The sequence below is a fragment of the Amphiura filiformis genome, chromosome 9 (genome assembly GCF_039555335.1).
Source record: "Amphiura filiformis chromosome 9, Afil_fr2py, whole genome shotgun sequence".
Lineage (NCBI taxonomy): Eukaryota > Metazoa > Echinodermata > Ophiuroidea > Amphilepidida > Amphiuridae > Amphiura > Amphiura filiformis.
The window spans coordinates 13,407,358-13,423,670 of record NC_092636.1 but is presented as its reverse complement, the minus strand read 5'-3'; the positions used below and the strand labels follow the sequence as shown (position 1 = coordinate 13,423,670).

The following is a 16,313-nucleotide window of genomic DNA, read 5'->3' as shown; positions in this document are numbered from 1 at the left end:
ATTTATTTATTTATTTATTTATTTATTTATTTATTTATCTGTTTATTTATTTATTTATTTATTTATTTATTATTATTATACTAGTAAAATTAGCACATAGCAATACAAATTTGTTTCGTATGGATGGTTTGACCCATCCACACTCGTCAGTTGCAATGTGTAAAATGACAAAGAATAATGTCTTTAGTTTTGATGGCGCGCAAGAGGAATTAAGGTTGGTCTGAACCCTGGAATTATGAAAACTTTCGGGCCTCATAACTGCTAAATTATTAGTCTAAAGAATATAAAAGTATACATTTTTAGAATGGAAATGACTTGATGAATTCATCTGTGAGGCCCAATTTGGGCCAAAATGCTCATTTTGAGAAAATCCTAAAAACGGTTTTTGGCCCAAATTTTTCGTGCAACGTAACAAAAAATTGTTTGGCCAAAAATTTTTTTATTGATTTTAAAAACTAGATAAAAATATCTAGGGAGCGTTTTTCATTTTTTTGAATTTTGACCAACTTCACCAAAAATATTTGAAATTTGGGCGAAAATCAGGCTTTTTATGATTTTTTGAAAATTTTGCATTTTTGACCATTTTGGTGCAAATTTCTCAAAGTTGGTCAAAATTCAAAAAATAAAAAACGCTCCCTAGATATTTTTATCTAGTTTTTAAAATTAATAAAAAATTTTTTGGCCAAACAATTTTTTTGTTACGTTGCACGAAAATTTGGGCCAAAAACCTGTTTTTGGGATTTTCTCCAAAATGAGAATTTTGGCCCAAATTGACCTCACAGATGAATTCAGCAAGTCATTTCCAGGCTAAAATTGTATACTTTTATATTCTTTAGACTAATAATTTAGCAGTTATGAAGCCCGAAAGTTTCCATAATTCCAGGGTTAAGACCACCCTTAACGCAACCGCGTATCTTAAAGTTGCGTAACATAATACGCGTCTTAAGTGCGTATCCATGTCTGGGCCTACTTATTGCTAAACATGCTAAAAGAGCGACTTATTTATAGTTACACAGTAAATGTTTTTTCTATTTCTGCAGCCACTTGCTAGTTCGTTTCTGTGGTTCAAGGTTGACATTTGTGGTTTAGTTATAATAAAGTATTTCTCAGTAATGCATAGATTGCATTTTTTGCTGCTGGTAGAGTACGATTTACTTCGAGCAATAATTCTCCATTTGATGGAATATGATACTTTCTTATCATTATGATACTTTCTTATCATTATGATACTTTCTTATCATTTTTTTTTTTTTTATTTATTTATTTATTTATTTATTTATTTATTTATTTATTTATTTATTTATTTATTTATTTATTTATTTATTTATTTATTTATTTATTTATTTATTTATTTATTTATTTATTTATTTAATTAATTATATATCTTTATAATCATTTATTGTTTATTCAGATATGGCATGATGATTTTCTGACTTGGAACACAAGCCAATATCCCGATATTCCATACTTAGTCATTTCAACCTCGGGAATTTGGCGACCAGATCTTCACCTATTTGAAAAGTAAGTTATCACGCGCCTTCCCCTTCATCTCATCTCATTAACGAAAGACACATTGCCGATATAGATTTGATAAGAGCGGGTCAATATCAGCAATGACATACGTAAATGGACATTTTATATAGCGCCTATCCACCGCTTCCTACTCACAAACATGTAAACATGTTGAATATAAATAATAAATAGATGTCATTATTGATAATAACCTGCAGGTGCAACAGTGAGAAAAGAATACTTGTTAAATTTATTTTAACAGGTATACATGCTTGCTAAGTAGAAAGCGGTGGACACCCGCTATAGAAAATGTCCATTTATTTATTTATGTTATTATGTTAACCTGTTCCTAAGGCGTCGGCACGTGTGGATTACTCTGCCTTGTTATCTGTGTCATGATGCTTTGCTAAGTTGTTCTCTGTTTTGCTAGCCTTCCAGCTTCCACCAGGGTTGTCAAGTTAATTGTTGAGGAGTTTGTCTTGATGCAATCTGTCCATCTCTTTGCTGGTCTTCCTTTTGGTCTTTGTGGAAGTATGCTTGCTTCCAGGAGGATTTTTGGATATCTTGTTTTTGGCATTCTTTAGATGTGTCCAAAGAACCGCAGTCATTTCTGTGTTACTCTCTTTAGGATGGTGTGATTCATTTCCAGTGATTAGCGGATGGTTGAGTTTCTAATTTTGTCTAATCGAGATACTCCCAGGATTTTTCTCAGACACATCATCTCGAAGACAAGCAGACGGTTGTCATCTTCCTTTTTCAAGGCCCAGGTTATAGGAGGATGGAAAGAACAAGCACTCTATACAGTTCAACGTTGGTAGAGCAGCGGATATCCTTTGCACTCCTTATTGGCTGTAGTTTTTGAACTGCACCTAGCGCTTTGCCGATTCTAGCGAGAAAAGATTATACTTGTTACATATTTATTTTGACAGGTTTACATGTTTGTGAGTTGAATGCGGTGGACCCGCCATAGAAAATGTCCATTTATTTATTTATGTCATTACTGATGTTAACCTCTTCATTAGTGAGAGAAGACTACTTGCTCCCAGGATTTTTCTCAGACACATCATCTCGAAGACAAGCAGACGGTTCTCATCTTCCTTTTTCAAGGCCCAGGTTATAGGAGGATGGAAAGAACAAGCACTCTATACAGTTCAACTTTGGTAGAGCAGTGGATATCCTTTGCACTCCTTATTGGCTGTAGTTTTGAACTGCACCTAGCGCTTTGCCGATTCTGTGTTTGATATCATCCTTAGCGAGAAAAGAATACTTGTTACATATTTATTTTGACAGGTTTACATGTTTGTGAGTAGAAAGCGGCGGACACCCGCTATAGAAAATGTCCATATTTATTTATTTATTTTTATAATTACTGATGTAAACTTGTAATAGGGAGGAAACAATACTTGTTATAGAATTTAATAATTGTATTTGTCATACAGGGTCAAAGATGTCTCAAGTATTTTATATTTGACTGAATAAGCATTAATATATATATGAGGATGCATTTTTAGTATTGGTGCCAATTTCGGCGACCATTTTAGGAGCCATCACAGAAGTACACTGATGTTGTGATGAGACTGTGATGTTTTTCCCTTTATCTTATCTTAGAAGTATATTAGACCCTAAATTAAGGAATATGGACATAGAAATTAATAATTACCAAATGAACATATTCTTAATTATACCATCCCAACAAACACAAAAACGTTTTTAAAACGTTTTAAATAAGTTATATTTTGGCTTTTGGTTAAGGTAAAACGTTTTAATAACATTAAAATGTCGGGTTATATAAAGGTCATGATAACGTTTTAAAACGTTTTGTATGAAAAACACACTACAACAATATTTTTAAATGTTTTCAAAAAATGTTATTGTAAACTATTTTTGCAAACATTTTGCCAAATATTGTGTCAATACTTAAATAACATTATGTTAAAATATTTGAACCCAGCAAACACAGAAATGTTCTTAAAATGTTTTTTCAAAACCTGTTAATAAAATTTAAATGTCGGGTTATATAAAGGTCATGAAAACGTTTTTAAAACGTTATTTTGGGCAAACATTTTTCGCAAAATATTTTTTCAACCCCAAAATAACATTCTGTTTAGAATGTTTTGTATCAAGTTTTCAAGAATATTTTTGGAATGTTATTAAAACGTTTTTATACCCTTTATATAACCCGACATTTAAACGTCTTCTGTAAATCATTTTTGTTTGCTGAGCAGTAGATTATCAAAAAATGTTTTTTAAGGTTATGAAAACGTTTTATACTCTTAATATACCCTTTATATAACCCGACATTTAAACGTTTTCTGGCAAGCTTTTATAACCTTTTGCGAATGATGTCGAAAACGTTTTGTGTTTGCTGGGATAATATTGTAATATCTTAATACTATCACAACTTCCGCTGCATAAGTTAACCAAAATTCCCGCTAAAAAGCGGTTCTTTTAATTTTAGTAATTAAATTAAAATTTACTCTGGTTTTTTTTGTACCGACCAGACTATATACTATTTAATATCGAAGCGGCTTAATTTTGTTCGATACACACTATATACCTCTGTCATGCTTCGGTGGGAAAATACCTCTCTAGAGTAAAGCAAATAATTAAGGTACCAGTTACGTTCACCCCCTGTATATCCTAAACAAAGAAGATATGCATAATTGGAAACAACAGCCAATAGCTGCATTTTTTAGCTCGAATTTAAGACCAATCTAAGGAAGAAGCCAATTTAAAAGTTGCAGTTTGCCACATTGCATGCCATATACTATTGATTTGTACACAAGAGATACTAGCTCCGTGCTTTCATTGATTAGAACACAAAAGTGCAACTTTTTATTTCATATCTTCATTAGGTTTTGGATCACCGTTTCTTTAATTCTCAACCAATTTCAACAAATAAGGTCGCAAAGCAGAGCTAAAGTGTACAGACATCGGCTGCTTGTTTTAATTTTGACACATTTTTTAAAGGATATACAGGGTGAACACAACTACTACCTTAATTCGTTTGCTTACTGTATATTGAGAGGGTAATTTGTTTTGTCCCGGGGGTCACTCCCATTGTAATGGATGTAATGTGTATGTGTGGCTGTTCTGACACCCCAAGAGGTCCATTTTTTAATTTAAAAAAAAATGTTGGTTTTTTTAATCAAAAAATTAAAATGGTCGAAAAGGATAATCTGGCTCACTATAAACACGCTCATAGTGATTATAGTAATTCAGATAGTAACAGTGATACCAACAGTATTGTGAATTATTCAGACATGTCTTCAAAATATGACATGCGTGGTTTTGGTCACAAATATTCAGGGGGTCCTAAGGATGATCTTGATACTTTTATTCGCAAATTCAAAAATTATGCGCAGTTGAGAGATTATAACGATGCCAAATCCCTCTTGGTTTTAAATGCAGTCATTGATGGTCACGCTGGCGTTTATTTGGAAAGAATTGAGGAGTCTGACAAAATACTGTTGATAAAATTCTCAAGTTACTCAAAGATCTCTTTGACGGTCAATATGGGGCATTGAGTCGCAATCGATAACCCGTCGTCAACAGGTGTCCGAATCTCTTGATGATTATGCCTCTGATATTATGTTGTGGGGTTGGCAGGCAAAGAAGACAGACGCTGAACTTCTGTCAATTTATTCGAAAAGTACTGTTTTATGTGCAGATTTCTTACCATCAATGACCCGTATCTGGCAAGGTCTTAGGTACCATTCCATATCACACAATACGTAATGTAGGACAATGGCTTCTTATGCCTGACCAATGAACCATTGGACATCCTTTTCGCGGTTATTTAGCGATATGATTCATAAGGTTACATTGGCTTTTACATTACCGTGTTAAGAAACCAGCTTTACTTTGTTGCATCTGTCTGTTGTATACGATATTTCTGATCATGGGGTGCGAGTTGAGCGCAGATTTATACGTCCACGTCATTGACTTACGTAATTGCGGCTATAATCAGAAGGATATTGGTGTCGCTTTAGGAATTACATAAGGTGCAGTTTCTACAATTTTGAAGAGACGTTGAGAGACCGGAACTACCACACCTAGACCAAGGTCAGGTCAGCCCCGAAAGACACACGCCAGACCGATCTCTCCTGAGACTTTGCCGCAATGGCCGCCTGGATCTCGGCTACAAACAGAATGGCTGAGGTTCATAAACGCGCCTGTTACCAAGAAACTTGCAAAAAATAGACTGGTTAGAAAGCCAAAACTTCTGCAAAGACATCAGCATAAGCGCTTACTTTGATCCCAGAGACATAGGAATTTGACAGTAGGCCACTGGCGTAATGTGCTCTTCAGTGCCGAGGCCCGGTTCCTCTTCTACGGACGAGATGACGAAATCACACATCTACATGCTAGAAGGACACATGAACCAGGACCAATAGCGGCATGTTCTTGATACAGTTATGCTTCCGTTTGCAAGAAGAGACTCAGGGAACGTGATCCAAGATGACAACACCACGGCGGACAGAGCCCTACACGCGAAGGAATTCCTTGAAAATGAGAATGTAGAACACCTGGACTGGTCGGCTTTGACCCCTATACAGAACTTATGGGTAGAATTATTAACATGGACAACCAACCAATCACCCTGCAGGAACTTAGATACGCCCTCATTGCTTGCTGGCGCGATATTCCACAAGGAACCTTGAAAAACCTGGTCGAGGGAATGTTACGTCGCGTACATGACCTTGAGCTGGCAAGGAGTGGACACACCAAATATTAAATTGTGTTTTCTCAAGCAAGAGACTTATCTAAACATGTCATGATGAGAGTTTATATTTTTGTTTAAACAATAAAGTTTGCTAGTGTCTTTAATCTCATCTTATGATACAAAGAGACCGCCATAAATTGTTGCGATTGTATGATCCTTCCATTGTAATGCGCTTCATCAGGTAATTCTTTGTTTAATTGACAAACTGTGTGATACAAACATCAAAGGACATTTGTATCTTTCAATTAAATTCAACTGAGCACTACTCCAGAACAATAAACCTGTTCCTAGTATGATTGAAAACTGCATTTGGTACAAAAATAAAAAATATTCCAAACTTTTGTCCATGGCTGTATATGGACAGGTTACTATCAGACCGGACAGGTTGCATTTTGGCTGAATTTTACACACTGCCACATAGTATTTATGACTTTTGAGAATCATATTTTATTTTAACCCACAGTGTTGAAAAAGACTTTGAAAGTTTAAAAGACGTTGGCGCTATTCTTTATTCCAATGGCACTGTGTACTGGGATACTCCATTTATAATCCACACTTCTTGTCTCATCGACGCCCGACTCTTTCCTTTTGATACTCAGCATTGCACCTTAAGATTTGGATCCTGGTCTTACAGCATGAAACAGTTGAATCTAGTCGGTTCATCCTTGACAACAAATATAACAAAGAAATATTTTTTGGAGAATGGAATATGGAAATTGGAGGACGTGACACATGAACGTATTGTTAATGTTTATGGTGATGGTGATGACGGGTGAGTACTGTGATTAGGCGACGAAAATGCTGTTCTACGGACGGACAGATTTGCTAAGTAGCGTCAGTTTGTGCTAAAGAAGCTACATGATCCCAAATGCCACTGAAAGCTTGACAAATCTAACAAAAAATAAACCAGATTAATTTTTTACAAACAATTTGGTCAACATTAATCCACTTCGGCCAAAAAGACAGCAGATTTTAATTTCATACAGGTTTATTTTTTGTTTTTTCAAATATCCCCAAAACCCAATATATCGGTCCTAAGGAAGATTGTTTTCGTCTTCTAATATAGATTCGTTTATCAACTATGAATGATATTCACCATGCAGTATTATCAAAACAGTTTTAATTACTCGTTTTCTATAAACATTTAATATAAAAGAAAAGTTCTCCTTTACCTAACGTAGTGAAAAAGGTCATTTGCCCATTTGATCATAATACAGGGTGTCCCAATAAAAACAGAACCCTCATTGCGCCTCTTTTTCTCCTTGAAAAGTTGATAAAATGTATTTTGATATGTGAAGAAACCCTTAATTGTTAGCTTTAAAAAATTCAACCAATTATTTCAATCTGCCCACAATTTTTGAAGATATGCCCTCTTTAAGAAATGTATCCGTTTTTCACTCTTTCCACGGATGAGGTTTGGCTACATCAAATATTAAAACGAAACATACGGTTAATGACATGGATAGATAATAGCATTAGGCTTGGAACGCATTCACTATGAGCGAGGATCACCAGCTAGCCTCCATCATATTCGCAACCGTATTACTGCTGCATTCGCAAGTATACGGCGCACAAGGAGGGTACGCAATGCAATTGATGCAATGAGGACCAGGGCTGAAACCTGTATTCGTCAAGGAGGCAACCAGGTAGAGAGCAAAGCAGCACAGTAAACTCACTTCGGAAGAACCAAGGACATACCAAACAGCCCTTTTCAGGCTACCTTTGTATTCCCAAAAGAAAAAAATGACATGTTGTAAATAAAAAGAAAGCAAGAAAGAACAAAGTAAGAAAGTAAAAACATAATAAAACAAAAAGGCATAAATAAACAAGAAATATTATGTTTAATTGCATGTATATATGTGATACAGCACGAATGAGCCGTAAATGTCCTCAAGTATTCGAGTTACAGTGTAAAATGGGCATGAAGGTCATATTCATAGGTATTTCAATTTGGTGCTACGTGTATCTCATTTAATGAGGTACACGTAGCACCAAATTGAGGTACCAATGAATACGACCTTCATGCCCATTTTACACTGTAACTCGAATACAATTGAGGACATTTACGGCTCATTCGTGCTGTACGGTCACATATAGCAAGAGAAGTTCCATCCCACATCCATTTTACCGACAAGTTAATGACACTTAACACAATCAATAGCCCATAGGCCCACCGGTAAAGCCATTCCCTTAATAAAGTTCGTCATTTTATAACGTTATCATTGAGGAATGCCTGATATTCATGCATGGTACGTCATGTACGTGTACTCCTTTTCAATCTTTGAGGTAGCAAAACCTTCTCCGTGGACAGAGTGAAAACGGGTACATTTCTTTGAAAGAGCATATCTTCAAAAATATTTCTTTCGGTTTATTAAAGCTAACGAATAAACGTTTCTTTACATACCAAGATATATTTGATTAATTTTTCAGAAATAGGAGATTTTTTATTGGGACATCCTGTACATTTTGCGACGTTTCCAATGTAAAAAAAAACATGCTACGAAATTTTGACTTTTTCTTAATTGCTAAACTATGATTAACAATTTCAGACTATCTTAATTGTAAATTTAAACTTATGATCTCAACACAAAATTAAGACGTACCTCAAATTTTCGGTCACAACTTTGACCTTCATCTGGAGACTGGCAACCCAAGTTTGGGATCAGTGACCTTTTGGACACTTGACCCCAAAACCCGGTCGTACACTCTGGGTAACTTGTATCGGCCCCCGTCGCGGTTGAGAGATTAATTTCAGACTATTTTTGGCAAGATCGGATTATTTTTCTAAAATATGACCTTCGACTTTTCTGTTTATAACTCCGGCTCGGTATGTCACAAATGGGTAAAACTATACATTTTACAAAACCTTATGAGGAATAGCCTGGGGAGGTCTCTAACAACGTTACAGCAATTTTGAGTTTTGACGTTCTCTGTATGAACTTTTGCAGTTCGTAACACAAATTACGCAATGTTGAATTGGAGCTGGTAATCATATTTTGAAATCGTTGGTCTTGAGAAACAATCATGACAAACAAACTTCAGAACGCATAAGCCTAAGAATGGGAAAATTGCGTTTTTCAGCCGGACTAATCCCATTTGTATTTGTCTACCTTTATTAAGATTATTTCCAGAGCTTATGTTCACCGTGGTTCTGAAACGCCGCCCTATATTTCACATCTTGAATTTCATCCTTCCATGTGCGCTTCTGTCAATTTTGAATTTGCTGACTTTTATTTTGCCAACCGCCTCTGGCGAAAAGGTGTCCCTTGGTATCACCAACTTACTTGCTGTGGTGCTCTTTCAGCAGCTGATAGGAGACACTCTTCCACCGTCATCAACCACCATGCCGATAATAAGTAAGCATTGTCTGTCAAGTGTGATTCAAAGTAATGAAAGTTGTCCTTGTGGAACCTCATATATGGATTATGTTCAAGGCGTTTCTCTATGATCACATAAACATTGTACCTTTGTCTTTCAAACAACACATGTAAAAATGATATCGCACACTTAAGGGTACATACTCTATTATATTGGTTTGATTGATCTAAAAAAATATTTTCAATTTTTAAGCAAGGCGATATGACTATTAATCAGGTGAAATAAAAAAAAAAACCGAAAAAAAACACATGAAAGTGTCCTATTTCGACAATTTAAAATTATTGTAAATAGCTTTTAAGGACGCTTATTTGTTAGCGATGTTGGTAGTCTCCTATACCTACAGTTTCTGTCATTCGTAACGCTCGTCGGCAAACACATACAGTATTAGACTCGCTCCCAGTCCTATAATACGCCGTACCGATGTATATTGAGGACTGCCACACACCATTATGTAGGTCTATGGGCAATACATTGGTGTTGGTCAAACATGGGCAAAAAATGTCGGTTTCCACAAGGCATTATGCTTGGTAATTAAAAAAGTTTATAAATATAAAATCAAGGATCTAATGCCTTAAGTGTCCAAAAAGGAAAAATAATCGTCAAACTTCCACCGAATTCTGCACCCTGGCGAAGCCTCCTTACCATGCTAGCGGTTACAGAATTTGAATTTGGAATAAAAAATACCGAATCTTTGCGATCAAAAACACAAAATTACAACTTTGGACATACTATATAGACAACATACATTATTGACAAACAACATAGAATAGAACATTCGACGTCAACTTGTCCAAGTATTGAAGAATATTAAGGAAGTACGCAAAACAATTTATATTCAAGCACTAGAAGCGCTGAGTTACATTGGCACCCGAGACTGCCTGGTTGATAATATTAATGAGGTGACGTCATGCGTAGTATACTACTAGGCCTGTGTATTAATATTGCAAGACCATTTGTCAGAATCCAATCAATTAGGGGCTGTTCAATAATTATGAGCCCTGGTGGGAGGATAACATGGGGGGAGCAAGACAATTTTGGCGATCGGATAAGGGGGAGGGGCAAGCAAAATATGGAAGTTGGAAATTGGGATCCCAAAAATTTGGCATGTGCAAGGGGGGTTTTTTGACGGGCTGTCTCCCCTTTACATACCAACCCATCCCCTTTTTTTTTTTTTTTTGTGTGCAATGGGGGAAAAATGAATTGTAGGGGGAAGTCAACAAATTTTGACCAAAATTGTGGTAAAAAGTTGAAACTTTTGTAATGGGGGGGGGGGTGCATTGAAAGTGGGTGAGGGGGGGGGGGTGGAACTGGGGAATGAAAAACATTTGGAGGATGCAGTGGCGTAGCCAGGACTTTTTCAGACGGGGGCAAGGCAAATTTCCAGGGGGAAAACTTTGACGAAAATTGTCAAAACTGGGCTAAATGCCCGGGCTGAATGACAAAAAAGGCCTCAAAATCTTAAATATCAGGGCGGCCAGCATCCCCGGGGGAAATAGGGGGCAAGGCTTCTCACAGAGGGGCAGCCCCCTTGCTACGTGTCTAGGGGGAAGGCTCCTTGACCCCCCCCCCCCCCCTAGTGCCTCCACTGCTAGCTACGCCATTTACCACCCCTCGGGCGCGAAATAAACATAATTACCCCCACCCCTTAGTTCAATTAAACAATATTGGAACCCGAAGCAGCAATGTGCGCCTGCGTCCGTGTAACTGTAGATGTATAAAATTGTTTGATGATCCTTCTGTTCAAAAAAAAAAATGGTTGTGTAATAATTATGAGCCCCTGTGTGCCAAAAATTGCTTGCTCCCTACTTCTGCCTGCCCAAAATCACCTGCCCGCCCCCTCACTCTCTTGGGCGAAGCGATGGGCCTACTTACTTATTTTAATTACTTCAGAGTGGTCCAAGCCTTTTTTCTTTTAATTAATTTTTTAATTTATTTATTTATTTATTTATTTATTTATTTAATTTATTTATTTATTTATTTATTTATTTATTTATTTATTTATTTATTTATTTATTTATTTATTTATTTATTTATTTATTTACTTATTTTAAACTTACTTACTTCGGTGTACACCTAAAGAGTAATATTTGAGTGAGTTTGTGAGTGAAAGAAAAATAAAAGAAAGAAAATAACTCAATCCGACACGCTAGCTCATTAATATTCATGACCTGCTCTATGCGGTCAACAGAATGCGGCCATTAAAAAAGATTTTGTCCGGGGAGACGTCAAGTAGAGGAATATAAACGTGAAATTGCCTCCTTTAATGTTAGTAAACCGTGTGGCATATTAATTATGCTCCAACGTAAACTATCAACGTTCCCATTTTAATATTTAACTTTAATACGACAAAATTACATTTTTGTCCTAAACACATGTGCTATCGTAGAAATGTAATTAAGCCGAAATTAGAGTACACAGCCATCTAAACCGCCCAATTCTGACAAATTGGCCGATAATATTGCCTCAAATGTTACATGTGCTTGAATACCAACATGCCTGGATGTCTTGCAAAGTTGAATTTTTGGGAAATAATGAATCAATCTATGAATTCCTGAGAGTTTAAAGACAGTTTGACAGATTCAAATGTTCAGTCGAAAATTTACGTTTTCTAGAACTTGTAAATTGTATTTCGGAGGCTCAGATATTAAAATTTTATAGCAAGAATGTAATTTTGGAATGTTTGACATATGCCTACAATTTGGTAGAGAAATCGGTGTGAAGTATAACATAATGTCAATGGTCAAAAAATAAAACAGCGAGTGGTGCAAGCGAGCACCCAAGTCATAGGCTTCCAGTGAAAATCTATATAACTTTTATTTTCCGATGATTATTTCTGGGCCAAATTTGAGATTTAATGTGGCAAATTCATCCCATTTTTGCTCAAAACCTCGAAAAGAGGTAGTATCCTTATTACGTCACAGCATTAGCATAAAAACAATGCATTTCGTCGACGGGTCCTTAAAGAACTTTACCAAAATTACCCTCGATTAGAGAAAAGCGAGGGTAATTAATTTTGTTTCACTGGTTTCATTTTCTGATATTGGATTTCATAATTTGATCTTATATACCTCGACACCTGCTGATGTTTGACCTTTTGCATGTCAACACATTCCTGGTGCTCTGGAGGTCAGCTGGGCAGGGAGTGAGTTTCAGGACTGGAATTGCCAGAGGGCATATAGTATGGTGACCCAAGTGAAGTCCAGCTGGTTAGGATGACAGATTGACCACTGTGTTTTTAAGACTAACTTTCATGCTCATGGCAATTGCCATGGTAACTGGCTGTCAAAGCTGAAAACATTTGAAGAAAGCATGGATTCAAAAGTTTTAAGGATATGTACATGAAATGGGTCTACAGTCACTGTCTGAAAATGAGTCGATTTATTAATAGAATACTGAAATGAGGTATTGTCGTATTTTTACATTTTCTCAGGAATTAAAGTATGGAGAGTGCTGCCTTTTGGAATAGTAGTACTGCACAAACTATCAGCTCATAAAACCATCTTTGTCGAGCTGTAAATGTTTTAGTTTATTTATAATGTGTGGTCAAATATATGTTATTTTTGACAAAAACAAGGCTTGTCTTTCTTTAAAATTTGATATTGCCAACAATAGCAAACGTGAAAATGTTCTCTCTTTTTTTGCCAGTACTGTTCACTAACCCCCAAACATTAAAACGAAAGTCTAAAACTATATTTGAAACCGTGATTAAAATATAACTGTTATTCTACTTTTGTTACATTCAAAAGTAGTGGTACAAAGAGAGAGGTCATCGTTTGAATGAGAAATTTATATTTAACAATTTTCTGATTATTTCAGGTTGAGATCATCCATAAAACAACACATGAATTATTAAATTGCTATTTACATAGCATTTTGTAATATTTTGAGCCATATTTACATAAAATTTGGCAATTTTCATACATTTCCAGCATGTTATATTGATCATCCCACCTACGCATGGCAAGATTGTTGTTTGATTTACATCAGTGAACATTGTCCTGAGTACCAGCTCTCACATGAGACCAGCCATTATATTTTCCTCTGTTCTGTTTTGGAGGTAATTAATATCATTCGTAACTGCTTTATCATTTTCGACATTTTTGCAGAATAATGTTGCTTCTCTTCAAGTCCTAATATTGTTGAAGTTCAAAGATGTACCATTTCCAACCAAGTATAATGACAAGTCTCCTGCTTAAAACTAGACATATGCACCATGTACTTTTGCTGTTCTAAGACGTTATAAACACGTGTCTTCGTGGTAATTTAAAAGGCCCGCCTTTTTGCGTGATTTCGCAATATCCCTAGTTCATTGATTTTATGCTAACACTGTTACGTAATCAAGTACCGTAAAACCCCGTCTACAAGCATATATAGTGGGTTTTTTTATAAAAGCTTAATTAATTCGAAGCAAGCGTTAATATACCAATACAATAGATCGGTCTTAAAATAATACTTGTTTGTATATGCTTGGATCCGTAATTTATTTGCTCAAACTCCATAATGGCGACTGGATTAATGTAGCTTTCATCAGAAGCACACTATATGCTTGTAGACGGGGTTTTACGGTATATGGTATAATTTATACATATGTGGTTTGAAAGACAAAGGTATATTCTTCATGTAATCATCAAGATATTTCATCTAAATATTCAATATAAGGGGTCAAAGGTCAACTTTCATTATATACTGATCGACCCTCGTACACCACATATATTACCTAGAATGTTAAATTTATCTTATATCTGTTACTTAAATTAAAAAATGAGCCAATTGTTAACTCTTCTTGCCTTTTTAAAAATCCAAAATAGGCTATTACTTCGCTCCAATGATTGTGACTGGATGTTTATCAGTCGTGGCTGGTGTATTGGCGTCGGCATTATACCATCAAGAAAAGGTTAAACCAGTTCCTGAATGGCTTCGAAAAATCTTCAGATTATCATCGCCAGCAAAATTTTCTACCAAAGAGCATCGTCTAGATGACACCAATAAGTCATCGCCACTAAATGCATATAATCGTGAATTATTGGATAAGAAAAAGAATTCTGTAACTTCGGTTTCCCACGGTCATGTGATTCCGCTTATGGAGTACCCGGCTGGCGATGCCAAAAGAGTTTGTGAAAATGCAGACTTGCGAGATCAACTTGATGACGACAATAATGAATGGGAAAAAATGGCCAAAACAGTTGATAATATATTGCTGGTGTTAGCTTGCGTCTTGACTTTCAGCGCCATAACAGTGACAATAGCGTTATTTTTAACAACTAATTAAATCAATTAAGTGTGACATCGTTTTAAGTCTTTAAGACAAAACGGAACCGATACTCATGTATAAACCGTGCACACCTTTCAATTAATGAGGCCGTAACAATCAAATAAGTCATTGTATATGCCCGCTAAATCGACTCTTCACATGACTCGAGTGCCTCTTTCGCCACTTCCTACCGAAACGTTACACTCTTTCAAAATCAAAAGTTTTCCAATCTTTTTCCCTAATGTAAATACTCTGTCACAAATAATCTTGTCATTGTCCAACACATTGACTCTTACATACTCTCTTCACACATTAGAATTCGCTTCATGAAAATCGACACTTATCAATGTTTTCAACACTCTCATACTACCTTCTAAATTACATTCGTCATTTCAAAATCACTTTTTCACAAGTGACACTTTTGCATGTTTTCAACACTTTTATTTACTACTTCACAAATTACATTGGTCTTTTTAAATTTTCAACATATGTATCTCTCATAATTATTAAATATCGCTTTTTAAAAATCGACACTTTGTCACTATAATGAATATATACATTTAGATAACAATGTTTTATACGAAATATACTAATCCAACGACAAAACCACTTAACATGAATATTTAAACAGATCATAAGAACTGTACGTTGTTATTAATGTGACTTATAAATAATTTAGTAAATTTATAATGTTCATTAGCCATATCGAATAATAAAGTATACATTTTTGAATTGTTCATAAGGAATGGTATTGTTTGTTTTCGGATATTGCCTATGGTTTGTTGGAAATGTTAATATAATAGTCCAAAGTAAAGTGATATAAAGTATATGATATAATGGTAAATAAGATCCATCACTTGCTTAGAAATGTTTAAAAACTGATATAAAATATAATTTATTATTTTACAGAAAAATGGAAAATGTTTGTCTTTGCGTATTGCCTATAAACGTGGAGAATGAATGACTTATTTGAATGGTAAAGTTGTACAGTTGTACATAATCTACACAGAATATATATCTATACATAAAGAAGCTGTAATAACCAGGCAGAAGGCAGGTATAAGTACACTGCAAAAAATATTTTACTCAACATTGAGTAAAAAGGTCACAACTCAACAGTTGAGTAAAAATTTGAGTAGAAAATTACTCAACATTGAGCTCATATAGGTCACAACTTAAGAACTTTGTTGAGTTGTGACCCATATGAGCTCAATGTTGAGTAATTTTTTTTTACTCAACTGTTGAGTTGTGACCTTTTTACTCAATGTTGAGTAAAATATTTTACAGTGTAGTTATAAGCCTTGTTATAGTCGTTAAATGAAATGTTAAGATGAAATGTTGATGTATATGAATTGAATAGAAATTGTGATTTTAAATTCGATGTTGTGCAATGTAACTTGAGGTGTTTTGTTTGCGCTGTTTTAAAGTTGTTAAGCCTGTGATATT

The 16,313-nt window shown here is 35.2% G+C and overlaps 1 protein-coding gene across 1 annotated transcript; it reads left to right on the top strand.

Moving 5' to 3' along the window:
• The first annotated feature begins 164 nt into the window (after positions 1–164).
• On the top strand, positions 165–15,599 carry LOC140159983 (neuronal acetylcholine receptor subunit alpha-9-II-like). Its single transcript, XM_072183250.1, has 5 exons — positions 165–218; positions 1,412–1,521; positions 6,702–7,010; positions 9,359–9,594; positions 14,425–15,599. Exons 1-5 carry the CDS (start codon positions 165–167, stop codon positions 14,883–14,885), a joined length of 1,170 nt encoding a protein of 389 aa, XP_072039351.1. The 3' UTR covers positions 14,886–15,599.
• Positions 15,600–16,313: the final 714 nt, after the last annotated feature.